Genomic DNA, 23010 nt, shown 5'->3' with positions numbered 1-23010 from the left:
GAATCAGCCGCCCCTCACATCACCGGGTAAGAGGAGACTTTATTGTAAAGGAGAGAGCAGTACGGAGGATCCACCTAGATCCCCCATCATCTGATAAACACATAGAAACAATGTATTCAGTCAGTGTGTGTGTTTCCTACAGATGGATCCAGTAATGGGAACCCACCAGAGAGATGTTCCCGTCCTCTGTATTCCCGGGATTCCACACAGGAAGGTCACACCATCCCTCACCATCATCAGGTAGATGAGGAACAATCACTGATAGTATCATTAGGATCTGTACATTATCTGCATTGTTACCATTGATGTCATTTTTATTATATATTCAGAGTGGAAACCTGAGAGATTCTAAAGTTGATCTAAAAGAGGAGGAAGATGAGGATGGGGTGATGGAGGAAATACACAAAGATCTGTACCAGGACACCATGGCGGAGTCATCCAGCTACAGAAACCCACCAGAGAGATGTCCCCGTCCTCTGTATTCCCGGGATTCCACACAGGAAGGTCACACCATCCCTCACCATCATCAGGTAGATGATTGACAATTATTGGTAGTTATGATTTATACACAAGCATGTTTGTTACAATTATTGTTTTATTATATTTTCAGAGTGGAAACCTCGGGGATTATAATATTGTTGTTAAAGAAGAGTATCAAGAGGATGATGATGAGTATGGAGTGATGAAGGAGCCTTCTGAAGCACACAAGGATCTTATGATGGAGCCACCTAATAACAGAAAGCCACCAGAGAGATGTCCCCGTCCTCTGTATTCCCGGGATTCCACACAGGAAGGTCACACCATCCCTCACCATTACAAGGTTGGTGGAATGGAGCATCTAGAACACTAAAGTGACTTCTGGAGATGATGAATGAATTTTGTACAAAATGATATTTTCTCTCCTTCTCTTGGTTTAGGGTGAAAATCCGATCAATATAAAAGTTGAGGGTATAGCAGAAGAAGAAGAGACGTATGTGAGGGATGATCAGCAGTCTATGGAGGAGGATGGAATAACGGGGACATTTATAGAGGAGGACACTCCTACAGAGATCAGCACAGGTGGGTCATTAACACTAAATACATTCCTCCACCCATACTGCTCACTGATTGGTCCAGAGTAGGGTGATATTGGCCCATAATATTACATCAGATAACCCCCCCACCTTGTGCTGCAGACCCCATTTATATACACTATATTGCCACCTGGGACACCCCACCAAATCATTGGATTCAAGTGTTCCAATCCCTTCCATGGCTACGGGTGTATAAAATCAAGCACCTAGGCATGCAGATGGCTTCTACAAACATTTGTGAAAGAATGGGTCGCTCTCGGGAGCTCAGTGAATTCAAGCGTGGTACCATGATAGGTTTCACCTGTGCAAGAAGTCCATCCATAATATTTTCTTGATACTAAATATTCCACGATGAACTGTTAGTGGTATTATAACAAAGTGGAAGCAACTGGGAACAACAGCAACTCAGCCGCGAAAAAATTACAGAACGGGGTCAGCGTATGCTGAAGGCCACAGTGCGCAGAAGTCGCCAAGAGTCAGTAGCTACAGACCTCCAAACTTCATGTGGCCTTCAGATTAGCACGTAGAGAGCTTCATGAAATGGGTTTCCATGGCCGAGCAGCTGCATCCAAGCCTTACATCACCAGGTGCAATGCAAAGCGTCGGGAGCAGTGGCGTAACGCATGCCGCCACTGGACTCTAGAGGAGAAGAGACCTGTTCTCTTAAGTAACTGGTTTCTTCCAGACGTCTCCGAACAGTTGATGAGGGTACTTGGGTCCCACTGGTTTTCAACAGACCTCCCTGGACAGTAGATGGGGTACTTGGGTCCCAATGGTTTCCTCTAGACTTCTCCGGACAGTAGATGGGGGGTACCTGGGTCCCACTGGTTTCCTCCAGAATTCTCTCGACAGTAGATGGGGGGTACCGGGATCCCACTGGTTTCTTCCAGACTTCCCCGGACTGTAGATGGGGGTACTTGGGGAAACTGAATTCGGCTCTCCTGGAAGATGTAGAGGTAAGACAATCCTTCGAGGATTTTTTTCAGGCACAGGTTTCTGTTCTGGACTTTTGCAGCAGTAAGTCAGAGTGGTGGGAGCTTGTGAAACAAAGGGCGATTGGACTTTTTAAGGCCATAAGTAAGAAGAAGCAGCTTGGTATGTATATTGCCTACCAGCATTTGCGGAGGAAGCTTGATCGTCTTGTCTCGTATGGAGGAGATCCAGGGGAGATCTCGGAGGTAAAGCTTCTTCTTAGGAAGTGTCAATACGACCGGCATGCCTCCTTGGTTCTGGAGAGAGATTACGGGAAATATCACTCGCCTGATCCTTACCAGAACTGTAAGCAAGGCATAGCAGTTAAGACGGTCATAGGTCTGAGGGATAGTACGGGTTCCCTGATGAAGTCCAGATCAGGGATCCTGGAGATCTTCAGGTCATATTACGCAGACCTTCTGGGAAGAAAGGACCTTAGTCGGGACAGGATGGAAAGCTTTCTGGATTCTACTCCAGGATTGGGAAATGATACATTGCCTTTGATGGATTTGACAGAACCAATTTCAGCGGATGAGGTAGTTTGTGCTATAGAGAAGCTGGCTACCAAAAAATCGCCTGGGCCAGATGGATTGACAGCTGAATTTTACAAGTGTTTTAAGTCCATTCTGGCTCCCTTTTTAGCGGAGGTTTATAACCGCTGATTAGAAGAGGGTTCTCTCCCTCCCTCCATGAGGCAATCCGCTGTGATTCTTCTGTCAAAAGGTAAAGACCCCTCAATAATTGAGAACTGGCGCCCCATCAGTCTTCTCAATGTTGATAGAAAGATCTTGGTGAAGATTCTTTTTTGGCGCTTGTCGTCAGTAGCAGGCGATTTGTTGTCCAATCATCAGCACTGCTCGGTCCAGGGCAGAAGTACCTTTTCAGCAATTTTAGCTGTCCGGGAGGCTTTCGGAGCAATGCAGGGCTGCTGGATGGAGAAAGTACTTGCTGGCATTGGATCAGGCGAAGGCTTTTGATCGAGTCAATCATGAGTACCTATATTTGCTACTTGGTAGATACGGCTTGCAGGGGAGGTTTATAGATTGGCTGAAAACATTATATAAAGGGGCTGAGAGCTTCCCACTTGTTAAGGGTTGGGTTGGACGGCCTTTTGAGGTTGGCTCTGGTGTTCCCCAGGGGGTCCTTTGAGCCCCTTGCTATATGTATTCGCAATCGACCCCTTCATAAGAAGGTTAGAGAGTGGATCGTTGTGCAGGGTGCCTATGGGCATCGCTGGTGTGCCGCCTTTGAAGGTCGTGGCCTATGCCAATGATGTGTCTGTTATTATCTCTGGGACGGAGGAGGTGCAGGAGGTTGTCTCTGTGATAGAGCAGTACACAGAGGCTTCTGGCTCTCAAGTCAATCATGAAAAGAGTGAAGTTTTCTGGATGGGTGAGGAGGGTGAAAGCTTCGAACTTCCGGATGCCTTTCCAGAACCCCAGCAGGAAATTAAAGTGTTGGGCATCAAATTTGGTCCTGGTGACTATGGTCATCGAAATTGGGAAAGCAGGTTGTTGAATGCCAATGCCAAGGTGGCAAGCTGGAAGAAATGGAAACTTTCCTTGAGGGAAAGGGTTGACTTGATTAAAATTTACCTGATCTCAATCTATTTAAATGTCAACTTTGTCTGTATCTTGCCGGAATCTCTCTATGCAAGGGTGTACAGCTGCTTTTTCCAACTGTTATGGGGAAATAGGCTGAACCTGATCAAACGCAATGTAACTTACCTGTCCAGGCGGGAGGGTGGTCTAGGAATGGTCAACCCTATAGTTTTTTTTCCTGCTCTTTTTAAAGTATAATCTTGGTAATATGTTAGCAAAGACCCCGCCGGGATGGGTGGGTATTTTTCAATCTTGGTTTAGGCCTTTTCTGCGATGCTGGGAAGATGGCGGGCCAATGAAAAGTCTGAGAGTCCGACATGGCAAGCTTCCGGCTTATGTTGCCCCGTGTCTGAAAATACTTCGGCAGTGGCAGGTGACAGTGGGGGATATCCAGTCCCTCCCAAGAAAGCTTCTGAAGAAGAGGATTTTGGGCTCTGCTTTCAGTGTGTCACTGACCTTAAGGGATTGCCCAGGCCCCGTAATAAGGGAGGGGTTGCGTTTAATTAACTTGGGAAGAATCCCTTTGAAGTTTAGGGATCAAGCCTGGCTCGCTTTCCATGGAAGGCTCTATGTGAGAGGGAACCTGAAGCACGCCCTGTGGATGATCGGGATTGTCCTAGAGCGGAGTGTGTTGGTAAAGTGGAGTCTATGCACCACTTTTTGCTCCAGTGTCCCTTTAACGTAGAGGTGTATAAAAGGGTGGGGAGGGCTCTAGGCATCCCCTTTCTCCATCACATGAGTTATGCGGAGTGGGTGTATGGGGCATTCCAAACTTGCTGGGATTTTGATTTGGATACACTTTTTCTAGTTAGTATAGTTGTCCGTTACTTCATGTGGAATGCACGGTGCCAGATTACCCTGCGGAAGAAAGTCCTCCCTGTCGAGGTGGTGGTGTACGATATTCTGGGTGAGGTTGGGAAGATTCGGGGTCTTGAGAAGGGCAGGGAGCCTCGAGCGGTCTGGATAAGGGCGTGGAGGAATATCAGACCTGCCTTTGGTGAACTGTCCATCTCTCGGTGAAGAGCTCTTTTTCCTATGCTATTTCTTTCACTCCCTTATCTTTTGTTGGTTAATATCTTCTTTTTGAAGAAGGGCTGCATGCATAATGGGGGTGGTTTTGTTTTTCTTGACCTCGCAGGTTTGAGGTCTGGTGTGGTGGTGTGAGTCCTACTAAGATTATTTTCCCCGGTAATGATGTGTTTCATGATGTGAGTTTTACTGTAAAGCCAGTCTTTATTTGAGAGCATTTATTTATGTATATTGATTTTATGCTTATTGATTGCAAGACTTTTAATAAACAAAACTGGGTCCCACTGGTTTTCTCCAGATGTCCCTAAACAGTAGATGGGGGTACTTGGGTCCCACTGGTTTTCTCCAGACTTCTCCGGGCAGTAGATGGGGGGGGGGGGGGGGGGTACCTGGGTTCCACTGGTTTCCTCCAGACTTCTCTGGACAGGAGATCGGATACCTTGGTCCCACTGGTTTCCTCCAGACTTCTCTGGACAGTAGATGAGGTATCTGGGTCCCAATGGTTTCCTTCAAACTTCTCCAGACAGTAGATGGGGGTACCTGGATCCCACTGGTTTCCCTCAGACTTCTCTGGACAGTAGATGGGGTTACCTTGGTCCCACTGGTGTCTGCCAGTTCTGTGCTGATGGCACTGCTGGACATCTTATGATGTGGAAGGGAAGGAAGCATGATGTGTCTTTCATCTGCTAGTTGACTACGCTCCCCAATGTTACCCGACCACTGCGTCTACGCTCCTCAACCACTGCATCTACGTTCCCCAATGTTACCCGACCACTGCGTCTACGTTCCTCAATGTTACCTAACCATTGCATCTACATTCCCCAATGTTACCTGACCACTGCATCTACGTTCCTCAACGTTACCGAACCATTGCATCTACGTTCCCCCAATGTTACCCGACCACTGCGTCTACGTTCCTCAACGTTACCTAAATATTGCATCTACATTCCCCAATGTTACCTAACCATTGCATCTACGTTCCTCAACGTTACCCGACATCTGCGTCTGTGCGCCACAAGGTTTCCAGACCACTGCGTCTGCGCTTATTGGGATTTTTTCGCACAAAATGGCCTGGTCATTAAGGAGGTAAACCTTCCGGTCCAGAAGTGGTTAAACCGTCAAGTGGCATGTATGGGCCGCATGGCTGAGGTAAACATGCGTGAGCCATAAGCAAAATATAAAAACAAGTATTAAGAAAACATAAAATTGGGAGTTAATAACAAAACAGAGAATTTAAGTAGGTCCTCTAAATTCGAAAGGCAATGAATAAAGCTTAGAGAAGCAAAAGAGACTTCACCACATAGGTGACTTCAACCATGAGGAGGCGGGAGTCTCTAGCTAGCTGCCGCATCCTTAGGAGAGGCGAAAAAGCAAATGGTTTCCCCATCCATAACCCGGAGCTTGGCAAAGGATAGGATATACTTTATGCCTTGGCCCTCATGGCCGCCCTTCACGGCATTGAAGAAGGGCCGCATCTTCTGTGTCTCCAGGGTGTAATCAGGGAACAGCAGCAGCTTAGCATTTTGATGGCGCAGATCCCCAGTGGCTTGGGCTGCCCACAACGCTTTATCACGATCCCGGATATTCAGTAGCCTTAGTATTAGGGTTCGAGGTTCAGTGTTGGGACCCTTACTTTTTAATATCTTTATAAATGACATAGGGTCTAGGGCTAAAAGTACCATCTCAGTCTTTGCAGATGACACCAAGCTTTGCAGTGGAAAAACGTCCTTACAGGATGTCTCCCAACTTACAAGCCGACCTCAATGCACTGTTTCATTGGGCAACTATGTGGCAAATGAGGTTTACTGTTGATAAATGTAAAGTTATGCACTTGGGGGTAAGAATATACATGTATCATACATACTAGGGGTAGTAGAATGGTGGAGAAGGATCTGGAGGAATCAATTGTGGAGAAGGATCTGGGGGAATCAATGGGGGAGAATGATTTGGGGTAATCAATGGTGCAGAAGGATCTGGGGGAATCAATGGTGAAGGATCTTGGGTAATCCATAGTGGATAAGGATCTGGGGGAGTCAATGGTGAAGGATCTGGGGGGACTCAATGGTGGAGAAGGATCTGGGGGAATCCATAGTGGAGAAGGATCTGGGTGTTCTGGTAGATCACCAAGCTTTGCAGTGGAATAACTTCCTTACAGGATGTTTCCAACTAACAAGCTGACCTCTATGCACTGTTTCATTGGGCGACTATGGGGAAAATGAGGTTTAATGTTGATAAATGTAAAGTTATGCACTTGGGGGCTAAGAATATGCATGAATCATACATACTAGGGGGAGTAGAACTGGGGGAATCCATAGCTGAGAAGAGTCTGGGGGAGCCAATGATGGAAAAGGAATTGGGGGAATCAATGGTAGAGAGGGATCTTGGGGGAGCCAATGGTGGAGAAGGACCTGGGGGAATCAATGGCGGAGAAGGATCTGGGGAATCAATGGTGGAGAAGGATCTTGGGGAATCCATAGCGGAGAAGGATCTGGGGAAATCAATGGTGAAGGATCTTGGGTAATCCATAGTAGAGAAGGATCTGGGGGAATCAATGATGGAGAAGGATCTGGGGGAATCCATAGCGGAGAAGGATCTTGGGGGAGCCAATGGTGGAGAAGGAACTGGGGGAATCAATGGCGGAGAAGGATCTGGGGAATCAATGGTGGAGAAGGATCTTGGGGAATCCATAGCGGAGAAGGATCTGGGGAAATCAATGGTGAAGGATCTTGGGTAATCCATAGTAGAGAAGGATCTGGGGGAACCAATGACAGAGAAGGATCTTGGGGAATCCATAGTGGAGAAGGATCTGGGGGAATCAATGGTGGAGAAGGATCTGGGGGAAACCATAGCAGAGAAGGATCTGGGGTAAACCACAGCGAAGAAGGATCTGGGTGTTCTGGTAGATTATGGGCCTAATAATAGCATGCAATGCCAAGCTGCGGTTTCCAAAGCAAGCAAAGTCCTTTTTTTTTTTTTTATATATTATCTAAGCAGGGATCTGGCTCCATTTTGCATGTTAGGAGGGTGTAACTCAAGTTCTTTCACTAGTTCTACATCACTAATTTAAATTGAGGACAAAATTCACACGTTTCACGTGAACATTTGCAAGGCCATGTTGAACTTTTGGTTCCAGGCTGGGTCTGGGGAAAATGGCAATGAGTGATAAAGGGGGAGGGGACACTCGTCCTATAATCCCCTCATCACTGTCACTCCTATAAAAGACAGTTCTCGTTGTTTCCTCACTCTCTCTGACTAAGGTCCATGGATAAAGAAATGAACTGGTAGGAGATCAGAGGACCCATTTACTAGTTACCTTGAGGGGGGAATTGTAAGATCCTCAGAGACAAAGCTGTCTGATGTGGGCGGAGTCCTGGTTTAGGGGAACCAATCTGCTGATGTCTAGTAATAATCTTTGTATTTATATTTTAGTAGATGGGCGGGAGATGAGGAAAACCTCAGAGGATTGTCTCACTTTGTCTCCAGACTGTAAAGTAGAAGATGAGGACATCACACAGTATAGTCCAGGAGAAAACCCGGCTACCTCAAATGTCCATCCGACACCACACAGTGTAGATGGACCATCGTATTCCTCTTATCCTGAGATACCTCAGACTGTGAGGGACGGTGTCGGACCATCGTATTCTTCTTATCCTGAGGAACCTCAGACTGTGAGGAACATTGCTGGACCATCGTATTCCTCTTATCCTGAGGAACCTCAGACTGTGAGGAACATTGCTGGACCATCGTATTCCTCCTATCCTGAGGAACCTCAGACTGTGAGGAACATTGCTGGATCATCGTATTCCTTTTATCTTGAGGAACCTCAGACTGTGAGGGATGGTGGCGTCCTTCCAACAGATAAGAGGTTTTCCTGTACTGAGTGCGGGAAGCAATTTCTATTCAAATCCGGTCTTAATGCGCATCAAAAATCTCATGTAAGTGAGAAGACGTATTCCTGTCCTGAGTGCGGGAAATGTTTTTTAAAGAAGTACCGTCTTTACAGACATCAGATGTTTCATTCCGGTAAGAAGACCTACTCCTGTCCTGAGTGTGAGAAAAGTTTTCTTCATAAAGCTTCCCTATTCAAACATCAGAGGTGTCACAAGGGTGAGAAGCCGTATTCCTGTTCTGAGTGCGGGAAACGTTTTTTCCAGAAGTGCGATCTTTACAGACATCACAGAACTCACACTGGTGAAAAGCCGTATTCCTGTCCTGAGTGTGGAAAGCGTTTTTCAAGGACGTCCAATCTTTACACGCATCAGAGATTGCACATGGGGGTGAAGCCGTATGCCTGCTCTGAGTGTGGGAAATGTTTTTTAAAAAAATCTAAGCTTGTCACACATCAGAGATCTCACACGGGGGAAAAGCCGTATTCCTGTCCTGAGTGCGGGAAATGTTTTTCAAACACCACTAACTTCTACAGACATCAGAAATCTCACACAGGGGAGAAGTCACATTCCTGTCCTGAGTGCGGAAAAAGCTTTTCAAACAAGTCCAATTTCGAGAGACATCAGAAATCTCACACGGGTGAGAAGCCATATTCCTGTCCCGAGTGCGGGAAATGTTTTTCACAGAAGTCACATCTTTTCAAACATCTGAAATCTCACACAGGTGAGAAGCCGTATTCCTGTCCCGAGTGTGGGAAATCCTTTTCACAGGATTCACATCTTTATAAACATCTGAAAACTCACACGGGGGAGCAGGTGTATTCCTGTCCTGAGTGCGGAAAATGTTTTTCAGAGAAGTCTCGTCTTTATAGACATCAGATTTTGCACTTGGATAGGAAGACCTATTCCTGTCCTGAGTGCGAGAAAAGTTTTCTTCATAAATCCTCCCTGTTCAAACATCGGAGATCTCACACGGGGGAGAAGCCGTATTCCTGTTCTGAGTGCGGGAAAAGTTTCTTCCAGAAGTGCGATCTTTACAGACATCAGAGAACTCACACGGGGGAGAAGCCGTATTTCTGTCCTGAGTGCGGGAAATGTTTTTCAAGGACGTCCAGTCTTTACAAGCATCAGAGATTGCACGCCGGGGAGAAGCCAGTTTCCTGTCCTGAGTGAAGGAATGGTCTTCCTCTTCCCACACAACCCTCGTGATGTATTAGTGCCTTGAGTGCAGGAAATGTCTTCTATATGAATGTTGGTGGACATGTGGGGAAGAAGCACACCCTGATATACACCTCAGATATACTCCATGGCTGATCTTCATCATGTAAGAAACACTTCATAAGGAGATCAGAGATCACCAAAGACATGGATGAAGTGTTGTCCCGTGTTGGCCATTGATAGCAAGAGAAAAATAAAAATTAGTCCTTACCTTTCATTGGCTGAGTACATTTTGTGCGGGAAGATTTCGGGTTTATTTATAAAATATTTTGGGCGAATATCCATTGGAAAATGTTGAATGCGGGCAACAAATGGCGTGACGAATTCTTACTGTTTTTTTTTTTTTTGCTTAATACAGTGATTTCCTATGATCATCAGCTCCATCTAGTGGCCATAATAAGACGTTTTTTTCTCCTGATGGAGTAGATTTGGAAAAATACCTCATTATGGCCACTAGATGGAGCTGAGGATCTTCAACATAATAAAGAGTAACTCAACTTTTTTTTTCCTTTTTATAAAAAAAAAAGACTTGTAATAAATGTATTATTGGTATTTTAACAAACTTTGTAGCAGATTCCTTCCTTTTGTTGCTCTGTAGAAATGAGCGTTGAATCTATCCTATGAAGAATGAAGGCAAAAGGGGGTCCAACCCGATACTAGCAAGGGGGACTTAATAAGTGGCCGGTGAATGTATATACCCTCCAGTGTAAGTGTAGGCAAATGTATGTTTTTGCTCATGTTTAACTTGTTCTGGAAGTTTGGAAACATTTCTAGAAGCTAGAGGGTGGGGGCCAGGAGAGTTGATCTGCATACTTAGGGGAGCTTAGCCAATCCCCAGGCAGTGGGTCTGGCATGGTGGGTAAGCCAGCCCTTAAATATGGATGTCTCATGCCAGCAGGGGAGTTGGGTGAAAGATGAAGCTGAGGAATCTGTTGGTGGCCCTTGAGGGGGGGATCCCCTGGTCTAAGGGGGGGGGGGCTGGCTTGAGATGATTCTGACAGCATTGCAGTTTGAAAAGAATGTTACCTAAGAAGCAGCGGGAGGAAGGAGGTCAGTGCGAGGACATCAGCACGGTCAGGGACTTATAAGGAGAGAGATTGCCACATGTAGCCTTGCCTCTCTGGAAGGCCATGCAAGATTTTCGGAGCAGCCAGGTGGGCTAGTATTTCCTGCAGTCAGTAGAGCTGAGATCGGCGCTTACACGGGAGTTGGAGATACTGCGGAATGCAGCCTTAAACACTTTTTGCTACTTTCTAAGGCACTGAGAGTTCCTGGACCCTAATGAGACTGTCAGTGTTTAGGATGTGTAATCTATATATATATATATATATATATATATATATACACTGCTCAACAAAATGAAAGGAACACTTTATAATCAGAGTATAGCATCAAGTCAATGAAACTCCTGAGATATTGATCTGGTCAGTTAAGTAGCAGAGGGGGTTGTTAATCAGTTTCAGCTGCTTTGGAGTTAATGAAATTAACAACAGGTGCACTAGATGGGCAACAATGAGACGACCCCCCAAAACAGGAATGGTTTTACAAGTTGAGGCCACTGACATTTTTTTTTCCAACTCATCTTTTCTGACTGTTTTGCATTTGGCTGGGGTCAGTGTCACTACTGGTAGTATGAGGCCATACCTGGACCCTATAGAGGGGGTCAGTGAAACTACTGGTAGCATGAGGCCATACCTGGACCCTATAGAGGGGGTCAGTGTCACTACTGGTAGTATGAGGCCATACCTGGACCCTATAGAGGGGGTCAGTGTCACTACTGGTAGCATGAGGCCATACCTGGACCCTATAGAGGTTGCACAGGCAGTCCAACTCCTCCAGGATGGCATTGCCAGAAGGTTTGCTGTGTCTCCCAGCACAGTCTCAGGAGCATGGAGGAGATTCCAGGAGACAGGCAGTTATTCTAGGAGAGCTGGACAGGGCCGTAGAAGGTCCTTAACCCATCAGCAGGACCGGTATCTGCTCCTTTGTGCAAGGAGGAACAGGATGAGCACTGCCAGAGCCCTACAAAATGACCTCCAGCAGGCCACTGGTGTGAATGTCTCTGACCAAACAATCAGAAACAGACTTCATGAGGGTGGCCTGAGGGCCCGACGCCCTCTAGTTGGCCCTGCGCTCACTGCCCGGCACTGTGGAGCTTGATTCGCATTTGCCGTTAAATACCAGAATTGACCGCTCCACCACTGGCACCCTGTGTTTTTCACAGATGAGAGCAGGTTCACCCTGAGCACATGTGATACACATTTCCCAGTCCATACCAGTAAAGATCCTAACACATTACCCAGTACATACCAGTATAGATCCTAACACATTACCCAGTCCATACCAGTATAGATCCTAACACATTACCCAGTCCATACCAGTAAAGATCCTAAAACATTACCCAGTACATACCAGTATAGATAACACATTACCCAGTCCATACCAGTGTAGATCCCAACACATTACCCAGTACATACCAGTATAGATCCCAACACATTACTCAGTCCATATCAGTATAGATCATAACACATTACCCAGTCCATACCAGTATAGATCCTAACACATTACCCAGTCCATACCAGTATAGATCCTAACACATTACCCAGTCCATACCAGTATAGATCCTAACACATTACCCAGTCCATACCAGTATAGATCCTAACACATTACCCAGTCCATACCAGTATAGATCCTAACACATTATCCAGTCCATACCAGTATAGATCCTAACACATTATCCAGTCCATACCAGTATAGATCCTAACACATTAACCAGTCCATACCAGTATAGATCCTAACACATTATCCAGTCCATACCAGTATAGATCCTAACACATTATCCAGTCCATACCAGTATAGATCCTAACACATTACCCAGTCCCAACCAGTATAGATCCTAACATATTACCCAATCCATACCAGTATAGATCCTAACACATTACCCAGTCCATACCAGTATAGATATCCAGCGTGATATTATTCCTCATTGAGGTCTTGTGTTTTCAAAGTATTCCTTTAATCTTTTTGAGCAGTGTACATATATATATATATATATATATATATACACATACATACACCCCTTAGTGAGGGTGGAGATGACCCCATCTATGTATACATGACATTACCCGGAAAGCCCTTAAGCTTGATTACAATGTGAAATAAGCCGGCGAGCGGACAGAAAGCTGTTATTTAGTGGCCTTCGTAATACTGCCACTAAATGATGGTTTTAGTGTCCTAACGCCTAAGGTTGGGAAGGAGTAGGCACTAACCAAATCTGACCATTTAGTTTGCCCGTTTTATTAATTATTAACAGCTTGGGTTTGGGTCAAACTCATTGTCAACCAAAACCCAGAGCTCATCCTCATTGAAAAAAAGAAAATTTAATTTTTCAAAAAGCTTCTGGTGACCTTTGGAAGAACCCTGGTTGAGAAAGGCTGGACTAGGTAGTGATACCACCACTTAATGAACGACTTCAGGCTCCAACCACTGGAGGTTTGCGTGAGATGGGTAAATCTGGCCATTTTATTTTGGGGAACTGCAAACCGCTTGAGTTAAGCCTCGTACACACGCATCGAAAATCGGCAGGGAATTTTCGTCCAACGACCGATCTGCCAATTTTCGGCTTGTTAGTATGATGCTTCCGACAACCAACTCCGACTTTTCGGCCGAAAAAAATCCTGGTGTGCAGGCTATAAAATTTTTGTCCGCCGTCAAAACACGGCCGATTTTTGTGCAGTCAGTACAGATTTCGACAGGGAAAAATCTAATGAGCAAGTCTGGGCATGCTCAGTGAAGAAAGAACACAAAGAAAGCAAACAAACACATGACATCACTTCTGAAGTAGAATTTTGTTGGGCGAGAAAATTTGTGTGCAGTCTAGGCACATTCCAACCAACAAAACACCACTCTGGACAAAAGACGGACGATCAGTCGGCCGATAATCGTTGTGTGTGTACGGGGCTTTAGAGTCTAATTCAGGGATCCTCAAACTACGGCCCTCCAGCTGTTGCGGAAATACACATCCCATGAGGCATTGTAAAACTCTGACATTCACAGACATGACTAGGCATGATAGGAATTGTAGTTCCTGAACAGCTAGAGGGCCATAGTTTGAAGACCCCTGGTCTAATTCATGGTCCATCTGACCCCAAAGCTCATCCTGAGTGAGAGACAGCAACTATTCAATTTTCGAGAAACTAGGGCTGAGATAGGCTGGACTAGGCAGTAATAGATTTCTCTCCCCCTTGGTGGGTGTGGAGATGACCCCATCTATAAGGATATACAGTATATACACACATAGCACAAGGCCGTGTTCACACTATGAGACGGTTCTCGGGGCTGCAGTTCCTCTGAGCTCCATGAGGTGGTGATCTCACTTCTACCCAGACAGGAAGTCTCTATGGAAGACAGGAAGTGATGTCAGGTATATAAAGAAAGTTCCAGGTGAAAGGTGAGTTGGGAGGAAGTAGAGAGGAGACATTACTGGAAGTGGCAGCAGAGGAGGTAATAAGATCTTATTTTCTATTTACACCCAGTAACCCCCCCCCCCCCCCCCCCCCGTCATGTCCGTCCTCTTCCTCCATAGTCACTGTGACCTCTTTTATCTCCAGCAGATGATGATACACACATATATAGTGTGGAAACCTAGAATACCCCTTCAGGGTCAGAACATTTCCACACTTACGGGGCCAGAACATTCTCTTCATTTTGGAGATGTGTCGCCTTCTCACCTAAGCAGTCTCTTGTAACGAGGGATGAGATTCGGGTTCGGTTTGTGCTGAAATTGAATTCCAATTTCCAGGATTTAAATTTAGCCTCAAAATTTTGGGTTCATCCATTTTGGTGCTCACCCATAATGCTCTGCAAAGGCTATGACCGTGGTCAGCAGCCAGTAATGGGGGAGGAGGTGGAGAACTCATCCCTCACTGTAGGAGGGGTCTTTATTTAAACCAATAATAGGATTAAGGTGGATACCCCACTTCTCGCTGGGGATGAGCACACATTTAATCCAAGCTTGGCTTCAGAAAAAGCTTTCAGTGCCACCCAATCAGCTGTGACCACCTAATTCCCAGCCCCGTAGTTGTGAGTACACATAGCGTCGGGAATGCTCATAACATCATTGACCTAAAATTTTAACCAACGTCCTCTGTCCTTCTCTCCTTAATTGTTTTTAATTTGATGTATAGACCTCTACACATGCAACACCCCACTGGGGGAAGTCCAACTATTACCCCCCTATATCCCCTCCTAATATTGTACAAAATATACAGTCCAGATAATTCTCCTCTATCCATCTACAGAGAAAACCACATAGATCACATGACCACATCACTGAGGATGGAGGAGGACCGGAGTCACATGACTGAGAAGATACTAAACTTCACCCTGGAGATCATCTACCTGCTGACCGGAGAGGTGAGGAGGATTCTGGGAGGTCACATGACATCACTCTTATCTCTATTAATAATACACAGACCTGACCGGAGAGGTGAGGAGGATTCTGGGAGGTCACATGACATGACTCTTATCTCTATTAATAAAACACAGACCTGACCGGAGAGGTGAGGAGGATTCTGGGATTCTAACATGATATTCCTATTGGTTCTCCAATACAGAGATTTCCTCTTCTGAAGTCAGGTGATCATATGACCATCACAGTGCCTCCATGTGACTCCCTAAAACCTGAGAGACACAACATGCAGAAGATTCTAGAAGTCACCAAGAAGATGATGGAGCTGCTGACAGGAGAGGTGAGCGGTGCTGGGAATTCTGGGACATTATCCAGTAACAGACAAGGGATGCGTCTGGATGGTGACTGTATCATTGTGTGTGTCAGGTTCCTATAAGGTGTCAGGATGTCACTGTCTATTTCTCCATGGAGGAGTGGGAGTATTTAGAAGGACACAAGGATCTCTACAAGGACGTCATGATGGAGAATCAGCCGCCCCTCACATCACCGGGTAAGAGGAGACTTTATTGTAAAGGAGAGAGCAGTACGGAGGCTCCACCTAGATCCCCCATCATCTGATAAACACATAGAAACAATGTATTCAGTCAGTGTGTGTGTTTCCTACAGATGGATCCAGTAATGGGAACCCACCAGAGAGATGTCCCCGTCCTCTGTATTCCCGGGATTCCATACAGGAAGATCACACCATCCCCCACCATCATCAGGTAGATGATTGGCAATTATTGTTAGTTATGATTTATAGACAGCGTGTCTTTGTTACAGTGAAAATGTTATTATATATTCAGAGTGGAAACCTCGGGGATGATAATATTGATGTTAAAGAAGAGTATGTAGATGAGGATGAGGAATATGGAGTGATGGAGGAGTTTTCAGAAGGACACAATGATATGATGGAGCCACCTAATACCAGGAACCCACCAGAGAGATGTCCCCGTCCTCTGTATTCCCGGGATTCCACACAGGAAGGTCACACCATCCCTCAATGCTACAAGGTTGGTGGGACGGAGGATCTAGAACACAAAAAAGGCTGATGGAGATGATGACTGAACTTGGTATAAGATGAGTTTCTCTCCTTCTCTTGGTTTAGGGTGAAGATCTGATAGATATAAAGTTTGAGGTTAAAGCAGAAGAAGAAGAGACGTATGTGAGGGATGATCAGCAGTCTATGGAGGAGGATGGAATAACGGGGACATTTATAGAGGAGGACACTCCTACAGAGATCAGCACAGGTGGGTCATTAACACTAAATACATCCTCCACCCATACTGCTCACTGATTGGTCCGGAGTGGGGCGGGGACTGGGTGATATCAACCTGTAATACCCTGGTAATGGTCATGTTCCTCACCTGTGTTCCCCGTCCTGCAATTTAGATCTTGTTTTCTATCAGATAACCCCCGTCCCGTGCTGGGCTCTGCGCTATCTGCTATATCCCGGTGATAATGAATCAGAAAGTTCAGCTTTCTTCAAGGGAAGAGCCAATCACAAAACAGAACAATTTATATATATATATATATATATATATATATATAGATATTTAGTCTCTACAGAATATACGCTACTGTGCAAAAGTCTTAGGCAGGTGTGATGCTAATGAAGACACACTACATGATGGTGAGATCAGGGCTCCGTGGGGGCCAAACCATCACTTCCAGGACTTTTTGTCCTTTACACTGAATGTAGTTTTTATTGATATTGGCTGGATGTTTGGGGTAGTTGTCCTGCTGCAGAATACATTTAGGGCCAATCACACAACCCCCTGATGGTATGGCATGATGGAGAAGTGTATGCCTGTATTTCTCAGCATTGAGGACACCATTGATCCTGACTGAATCTCCAACCCCATTTGCAGAAATGCAGTACCAAATTCGCAAGGAACCTCCACCATGCTTCACAGTTGGCTGCAGGCCCTCATTATTGTACGGCTTTCTGGCCCTACCCCCAACAAACTGTCTTCTGCTACAGTTAAATATTTCACATTTTGACTCCTCAGTCCAGAGTACCTGCTGTCATTTTTTTGCCCCCCCCCCTCTCCCAGTTCCTATGTTTTCCTACATAGTTGAGTCGCTTAGCCTTGTTTCCACAACAGAGGCTTTTTGGCAGCAATTCTTCCAGGAAGAGCACTTCTGGCCAGACTTCTCCGGACAGTAGATGGGGGTACCTGGGTCCCACTGGTTTCCGCTAGACTTCTCCAGAAGGTAAATGGGTGTACCTGGGTCCTACTGGTTTCAACCAGACCTCTCTAGACAGTAATGGGGTACCTGGGTCCCACTGGTTTCCGCTAGACTTCTCCATACATTAGATGGGGTGTACCTGGGTCTCACTGGTTTCCTCCAGACTTCTCTGGACAGTAAATGGGTATACCTGGGTCTCACTGGTTTCCTCCAGACTTCCCACGGACAGAAGATGGATGTACCTGGGTCCCTATGGTTTCCTCCAAACATCCCTGGAAAGTAGAAGTGGGTACCTAGGTCCTCCTGGTTTCCTCTAGACTTCTCTGGACAGTAGATGGGTGTAGCTGGATCCCACTGTTTTCCTCCAGACTTCTCTGGACAGACGATGGATGTACCTGAGTCCCACTGGTTTCCAACTGGTTTCCTCCAGACAGTAGATGGGGGTACCTTGCTGCCACTGGTTTCTTCCAGATTTCCCTAGACAGTAGATGAGTGTACCTGAGTCCCACTGGTTCCCATCAGTTCTGTGCTAATGACACTCCTGGACATCTTTCAATTTGGAAAGAAAGTAAGCATGGAGCATGCATCTACGCTCCTCAGCGATAACTAACCACTGCGTCTACGCTCCTCAACGTTACCCGACCACTGCGTCTACGCTTCACAACCTTACCCAACCACTGCGTCTCTGCTCCTCAGCCTTACCCGACCACTACGTTTATGCTCCTCAATGTTACCCAACCACTGCGTCTATGCTCCTCAATGTTACCCGACCACTGCATCTACGCTCCTCAGCCTTACCCAACCACTGCGTCTCTGCTCCTCAGCCTTACCCAACTACTGCGTCTACGCTCCTCAACATTACCCAACCATTGCATCTACGCTCCTCAATCTTACCCAACCACTGCGTCTCTGCTCCTCAGCTTTACCCAACCACTAGGTTTACCCTCCTCAATGTTACTCAACCACTGCGTCTATGCTCCTCAACGTTACTCAACCATTGCGTCTCTGCTCCTCAGCCTTACCCGACTACTGCATCTACGCTCCACAACCTTACCCAACCACTACGTTTATGCTCCTCAATGTTACCCAACCACTGCATCTACGCTCCTCGGCCTTACCCAACCACTGCGTCTCTGCTCCTCAGTCTTACCCGACTACTGCATCTACGCTCCTCAATATTACCCGACCACTGCGTCTACGCTCCTCAACATTACCCAACCATTGCATCTACGCTCCTCAACATTACCCAACCATTGCATCTACGCTCCTCAACCTTACTCGACCACTGCGTCTCTGCTCCTCAGCTTTACCCAACCACTAGGTCTACCCTGCTCAATGTTACTCAACCACTGTGTCTACGTTCCTCAACGTTACTCAACCACTGTGTCTACGTTCCTCAACGTTACTCAACCATTGCATCTACGCTCCTCAGCGTTACCCGACCACTATGTCTATGCTCCTCAATGTTACCCAACCACTGCATCTACGCTCCTCATCATTACCCGACCACTTCGTCTATGCTCCTCAAAGTTGATGGTTTCTTTGTGCTTCTTCAAAAGAGCTTGAACCGTGCATCCTGAAACCCCAGTCTGCTTTGAAATCTTTGCCTGAGGGAGACTTTGTTGATGTAGTATAACTACCTTGTCTCTTGTTGCTGTGCTGTCTTGACATGGTGTTTTGACCTGTGACCTCATCTTATTAGCAGAGTTTGGCTGTCCCTCACCCAGTTTTTAACCCTCCTGCACAGCTGTTTCTGTTATTGACCTACAGTAGCTTTCAACCTACATACAGTATAAAATTGATGATCATTAGCACTTGCTTGGTAAAATTTGTTAATCGTACGCCGAGCTGTAATTCTACAAAACTCCCTGACTTTATACAAGTGTACAAAGTGTGCGAGTGTAAGAAATTATGCTGGTTTGAAGCTAAAGGGTAGTCACACCAAATATTGATTTGATTTCGATTTTTTACTTCTGTTCGATCACTTTACAGTTTGTAAATTTATAAAAACAAACACTTCTATTTCTGAAAACATTATTTTGTTACAGCATTTATTTTACACCTGCTTAAAACTTTTGCACAGTACTGTATATGTGGGGATTCCTTGTTGCTGGTACATTACGGCCATCTGCATTTCTCACCCAACAAGTTCAGACCTGGATGCTTCGGTCCCTGATGTTTCCACCAGCCAGTAGCGAATGCCTCATGCGCATGCTCAGACCTGGCTCGTCACGGGGGTGTGACCACTGGTAGCGTCAGATCCCAGAATAATCACCGTAACAAGTCTGACCGTTAGGAATTGTCTGTAATAGCCGCTGTCACGCAGACAGGAATGTTTCAGAGGTTTACACTGTAGTATCGCTCTTCATATAGATGGGAATATCGTAAAGTTTTGGTTTCGTACATTAGAGATACAAATATACATTTTATATGATAAAAGATAGAGTGCAGAAAAATATATTAGACCAGAAAGGAGACAATAATACAACAGCAAACACATAGAGAATAAAAAATACATCCGAAATTCCTGGGTTCCTCGGGTTCCGGCAGAGTTCAGTCAATGGATCGTAAAATCAAGCTAACATTTCAGAGTCATTGGCCCTCAAGAAAAATTTCAGAGTCATTGGCCCTCAAGAAAAAAATCAGAATCATTGGCCCTCAAGAAAAATGCCACTTGGTAGATAATCTTCGTCTTGTTGGTAAAAAAGAGTTGTAAAATGCATGTAACTGCCCCCTAGTGACTGGAGGTTGTTGAGTCTTGCTAGGGACCTTAACCAGAGGAAGGAAGAACTACTTTTCTGTTATTCCAGCCTAGCTGCCAAGCAGGGATCCGGCTCTATTTTGCATTTTAGAAGGGGGATGGGTGTAACTCAAGTTCCCTTACTAAGTTTACATCATAAATTTATATTGAGGATTTCACGTGAACATTTGCAAGGCCATGCTGAACTTATGGTTCCAGGCTGGGTCTGGGGAAGATGGCAATGAGTGATAGGGGGGGTGGGGACACTCCTATAATCCCCTCATCACTGTCACTCCTATAAAAGACAGTTCTCGTTGTTTCCTCACTCTCTGACTAAGGTCCATGAACAAAGAAATGAACTGGTAGGAGATCAGAGGACCCATTTACTAGTTACCTTGAGGGAGGAATTGTAAGATCCTCAGAGACAAAGCTGTCTGATGTGGGCGGAGTCCTGGTTTAGGGGAACCAATCTGCTGATGTCTAGTAATAATCTTTGTATTTCTATTTTAGTAGATGGACGGGAGATGAGGAAAACCTCAGAGGATTGTCTCACTTTGTCTCCAGACTGTAAAGTAGAAGATGAGGACATCACACAGTATAGTCCAGGAGAAAACCCGGCTACCTCAAATGTCCATCCGGCACCACACAGTGTAGATGGACCATCGTATTCCTCTTATCCTGAGGAACCTCAGACTGTGAGGGACGGTGCCGGACCATCGTATTCCTCTTATCCTGAGGAACCTCAGACTGTGAGGGACGGTGCTGTCCTTCCGACAGATAAGAAGTTTTCCTGTCCTGAGTGCGGAAAATGTTTTTCAGAGAAGTCTCGTCTTTATAGACATCAGATTTTGCACTTGGATAGAAAGACCTATTCCTGTCCTGAGTGTGGGAAAAGTTTTCTTCATAACTCCTCCCTATTTAAGCATCGGAAGTCTCACACAGGTGAGAAACCATATTCCTGTTCTGAGTGCAAGAAAAGTTTTTCCCACAAGGCCAATTTCGACAGACATCAGAAAACTCACACGGGTGAGAAGCCGCATTCCTGCCCTGAGTGCGAGAAAAGTTTTTTCCAGAAGTGTGATCTTTACAGACATCAGAGAACTCATACGGGGGAGAAGCCATATTTCTGTCCTGAGTGCGGAAAATGTTTCTCCAGGTCGTCCAGTCTTTACAAGCATCAGAGATGGCACACAGGGGAGAAACCGTATTCCTGTCCTGAGTGCGGGAGATGTTTTTCAGAGAAGTCCCATCTTTATAGCCATCAGAGATCTCACACGGGGGAGAAACCACTTTCCTGTTCTGTGTGTGGGAAATGTTTTTCACGGATGTCCAATCTTTATGCACATCAGAGATTGCACACGGGGGAGAAGCCGCATTCCTGTCCTGAGTGTGGGAAATGTTTTTCAGAGAAATCCAATCTTTACAGACATCAGCGATCTCACACGGGGGAGAAGTCTCTTTCCTATCTTAAGTGAGGGAAATGTTCCTCACTGAAGTCCCGTCTTCCTGAACTTCAGGGGTCCCACACAACCCTGGAGGTGTATTAGTGTCTTGAGTGCGGGAAATGTCTTCTATATGAATGTTGGTGGACATGTGGGGAAGAAGCACACCCTGATATACACCTCAGATATACTCCATGGCTGATCTTCATCATGTAAGAAACACTTCATAAGGAGATCAGAGATCACCAAAGACATGGATGAAGTGTTGTCCCGTGTCGGCCATTGATAGCAGGAGAAAAATAAAAAATGGAGTCCTTACCTTTCATTGGCTGAGTACATTTTGTGGTGTAATCTTTTGTAAACATTTAGGGGTTTATTTATAAAAAGTATTTTGAACGAATGTCACAATCACTCGCCCAGCCGTGACAAATTCTTACAGATTTTTGCTTAATACAGTGATTTCCTATGAGCATCTTTTCCATCTAGTGGCCATAAGGGGACATTTTTCCTGATAGAGTAGATTCTGAAAAATACCTCATTATGGCCATTAGATGGAGCTGATGATCTTCAACATATTAAGAGTAACTCCACTTTTTTTGAGAGCAAAAAAAATATTAAACTGGTGATTAATGGGAGAAGGACCCCCTTATATCAGTTCTCAGCGCAGTGGTCTCCTACATTGGTGACCTATGGGTGAAGGACTTCCTTATATCAGTGCTCAGTGCAGTGGTCTCCTACATTGGTGACCTATGGGTGAAGGACTTCCTTATATCAGTGCTCAGTGCAGTGGTCTCCTACATTAGTGACCTATGGGTGAAGGACTTCCTTATATCAGTGGTCAGTGTAGTGATCCCTTCGATTGGTGACCAATGGGAGAAAGACCCTTTTATCAGTGGTTAGAGTAGTGGTCCCTTACATTGATGACCTATGGGAGAAGGACCCTCTTACTGTATATCAGTGGTCAGTGTAGTGGTCCCTTTCATTTACCAATGGGAGAAGGACCACTTTATAGCAGTGGTCCCTTAAAGTGATGACCGATGGGAGAAGGACCCCTTATATCAATTAAATAAGAGGATCAATGCGCTACCCAGAGGGGTTTGATAGGAGTAAATCAATTCCAAAAAATAAAAAATGTGAAAAATAAAGAAAAAGCTGCCAATCTAAATCGGTGTCCCCACCGTGAATTGATATGTGTATGGTGTAGAAAATCTGCGCTAATTCAAATCATAAATAAATGTGATACACTCTGTGACAATAACGATGTCCACCACTGTGGATAATGCTCTATATGATAAAACCTGATGCAAAAATTCAAAGTAAAATCAATCCTCAATATAAAACTGTAAAAGCGAGCCTATACACAAAAGATCTTCAGTGGATGACTCTGAGAAGACTGTGCATAAATA

At 45.4% G+C, this 23010-nt stretch overlaps 5 protein-coding genes across 5 annotated transcripts in view; all 5 read left to right on the top strand.

Annotated features, from left to right (window-relative positions):
* Nucleotides 1-9738, top strand: part of LOC309564104 (uncharacterized protein) — a gene marked incomplete at its 5' end in the record, with an annotated part of 41026 nt that extends 31288 nt beyond the window's left edge. Inside the window, one exon of the mRNA XM_082268732.1 lies at nucleotides 8959-9738. Within this exon, the coding sequence (XP_082124858.1) occupies nucleotides 8959-9735 (777 nt within the window). The 3' untranslated portion in view covers nucleotides 9736-9738. The remainder of the gene's footprint in view (nucleotides 1-8958) is intronic.
* The window catches only part of LOC309564465 (uncharacterized protein), a gene marked incomplete at both ends in the record, with an annotated part of 1172539 nt that overhangs the window by 254225 nt on the left and 895304 nt on the right, over nucleotides 1-23010 (top strand).
* The window catches only part of LOC309564099 (uncharacterized protein), a 237112-nt gene that overhangs the window by 649 nt on the left and 213453 nt on the right, over nucleotides 1-23010 (top strand). The gene's annotated exons all lie outside the window — the stretch shown is intronic.
* Nucleotides 1-23010, top strand: part of LOC309564103 (gastrula zinc finger protein XlCGF53.1-like) — a gene marked incomplete at its 3' end in the record, with an annotated part of 125618 nt that overhangs the window by 64688 nt on the left and 37920 nt on the right. The window lies entirely within an intron of this gene.
* The window catches only part of LOC309564102 (uncharacterized protein), a gene marked incomplete at its 3' end in the record, with an annotated part of 63130 nt that continues 54356 nt past the window's right edge, over nucleotides 14237-23010 (top strand). The window contains exon 1 of the mRNA XM_082268730.1: nucleotides 14237-14283. The remainder of the gene's footprint in view (nucleotides 14284-23010) is intronic.

This window comes from Pelophylax lessonae, assembly GCF_965119305.1.
Source record: "Pelophylax lessonae genome assembly, chromosome: 9".
Taxonomy (NCBI): Eukaryota; Metazoa; Chordata; class Amphibia; order Anura; family Ranidae; genus Pelophylax; species Pelophylax lessonae.
This window is presented reverse-complemented; position numbering and strand designations above follow the sequence as displayed.